Raw genomic sequence first — 1,306 nt, 5'->3', positions numbered from 1 at the left:
GTGTGCGATGGCCACTGCCGCACCGCTGCCTGCAGCAGCGGTGTCAGCAGCAATGGAGGTGCCGTACTGTGCGCCAAGCTTCTGCACGAGGCCGAGTGCAACATTGGTGGCGCCGCGGCCGCCATGCATCTTTCCATGCACGGCTGGCTTTGGCGGTGGCGGCAGCGGCGACGTCGTACCAGCGGCCGACACGCAGTCACCGAAGTTGGGGTCCCTCCAGCCAGGAAGCCGGTTCAGCAACAGGTGCGCAACAGCTGGTACAACACCGAAGCCCTTGGTGTCGTACCGGCTACCGCCATTGATGCCTGCATCAGCGGCGGCACGGTGGCCGCGCTCGTCTTGCGCGGGCGCATCTTTTCCCATTCTGGTCCGCATGATGTTGAGTTGGGAGGTCTCTGAGGCACTAAAGTCCCCGGACGCCAGCAGCCACAGCAGGTAGGCGGCGGCGCAGGAAGCGGCCAGGGTGAACTGTTCCTGATGGCGACATGAACACGATGGAAACAAGACTAAACAAGACAAAACAAAACAACAAAGAAAGAGGAAGTTCGTGGGGACGTCCTGAACCTGTGAACCTGGGATGTATTTGTTGCCAAAGAAAGGTCAAAACGCAACTTCACAGCTCTCACAGTGGAACGCGGGAAGGGTTAATGGTTGATTGTTAGGGGGGGACGAGAGTGTACGGAGATGTGTACGGCCCGGGAGAAGGGACACCCACCCTGGAGGGTGCAGCAGCAGCTACTGCCGCCCCCGCTCCCGCTGGTGACGGCGGCTGCCGTGCGCCGTACAGTACTGCTGCCAATCGCTCCACCACTGAATCCCCGGCTTTACGTAAGGCCTCCTGAACCGCCTGCGGCCGCGATAATAACAAAAGGGACGCACATACGACATTACAGCAGCAGATGGTGATTATACCACTAGGTTGTTAAAACGTTTCCGTTCGTCAGAACGCGGCTTCTCACCCTCCACACCCAATTCATCCGCCTGGATGCCCATCCCCAACTGACGTGCCAACCGCCAACCGCCAACCGGCAATCCCAGTCCTCTTCCATTTAGCCCCCCTGCCACGGTCGCTACCTGCTGCGGCTTCTGGCAATGACCGCTGGATGCAATGCCGTACAGGCTCCGGAGCAGAGCGTCCTGCAGCTGGCGCTGGGCCTTACGCACCTGCGTGACTCGTACATCCTCCACCTGCATGTACGGAATCATGCCGTACGGGGCGGCGGCAGCGAACAGGCCGTGTCGCACCTCCCCTTCACACGCGCCACTGGACCTGTGCTTCATTGGTGATTTGCAACACCCCGAGCCA

At 60.5% G+C, this 1,306-nt stretch overlaps 1 protein-coding gene across 1 annotated transcript in view; it reads right to left on the bottom strand.

The window, feature by feature from the left end:
* The window catches only part of VOLCADRAFT_101014 (uncharacterized protein), a gene marked incomplete at both ends in the record, with an annotated part of 8,792 nt that extends 7,511 nt beyond the window's left edge, over positions 1–1,281 (bottom strand). The window contains 4 exons of the mRNA XM_002959483.1: positions 24–474; positions 716–847; positions 1,165–1,188; positions 1,246–1,281. Coding sequence (XP_002959529.1) covers positions 24–474; positions 716–847; positions 1,165–1,188; positions 1,246–1,281 — 643 coding nt within the window. The remainder of the gene's footprint in view (positions 1–23; positions 475–715; positions 848–1,164; positions 1,189–1,245) is intronic.
* Positions 1,282–1,306: the final 25 nt, after the last annotated feature.

This window comes from Volvox carteri (assembly GCF_000143455.1).
Source record: "Volvox carteri f. nagariensis unplaced genomic scaffold VOLCAscaffold_288, whole genome shotgun sequence".
Lineage (NCBI taxonomy): Eukaryota > Viridiplantae > Chlorophyta > Chlorophyceae > Chlamydomonadales > Volvocaceae > Volvox > Volvox carteri.
This window is presented reverse-complemented; position numbering and strand designations above follow the sequence as displayed.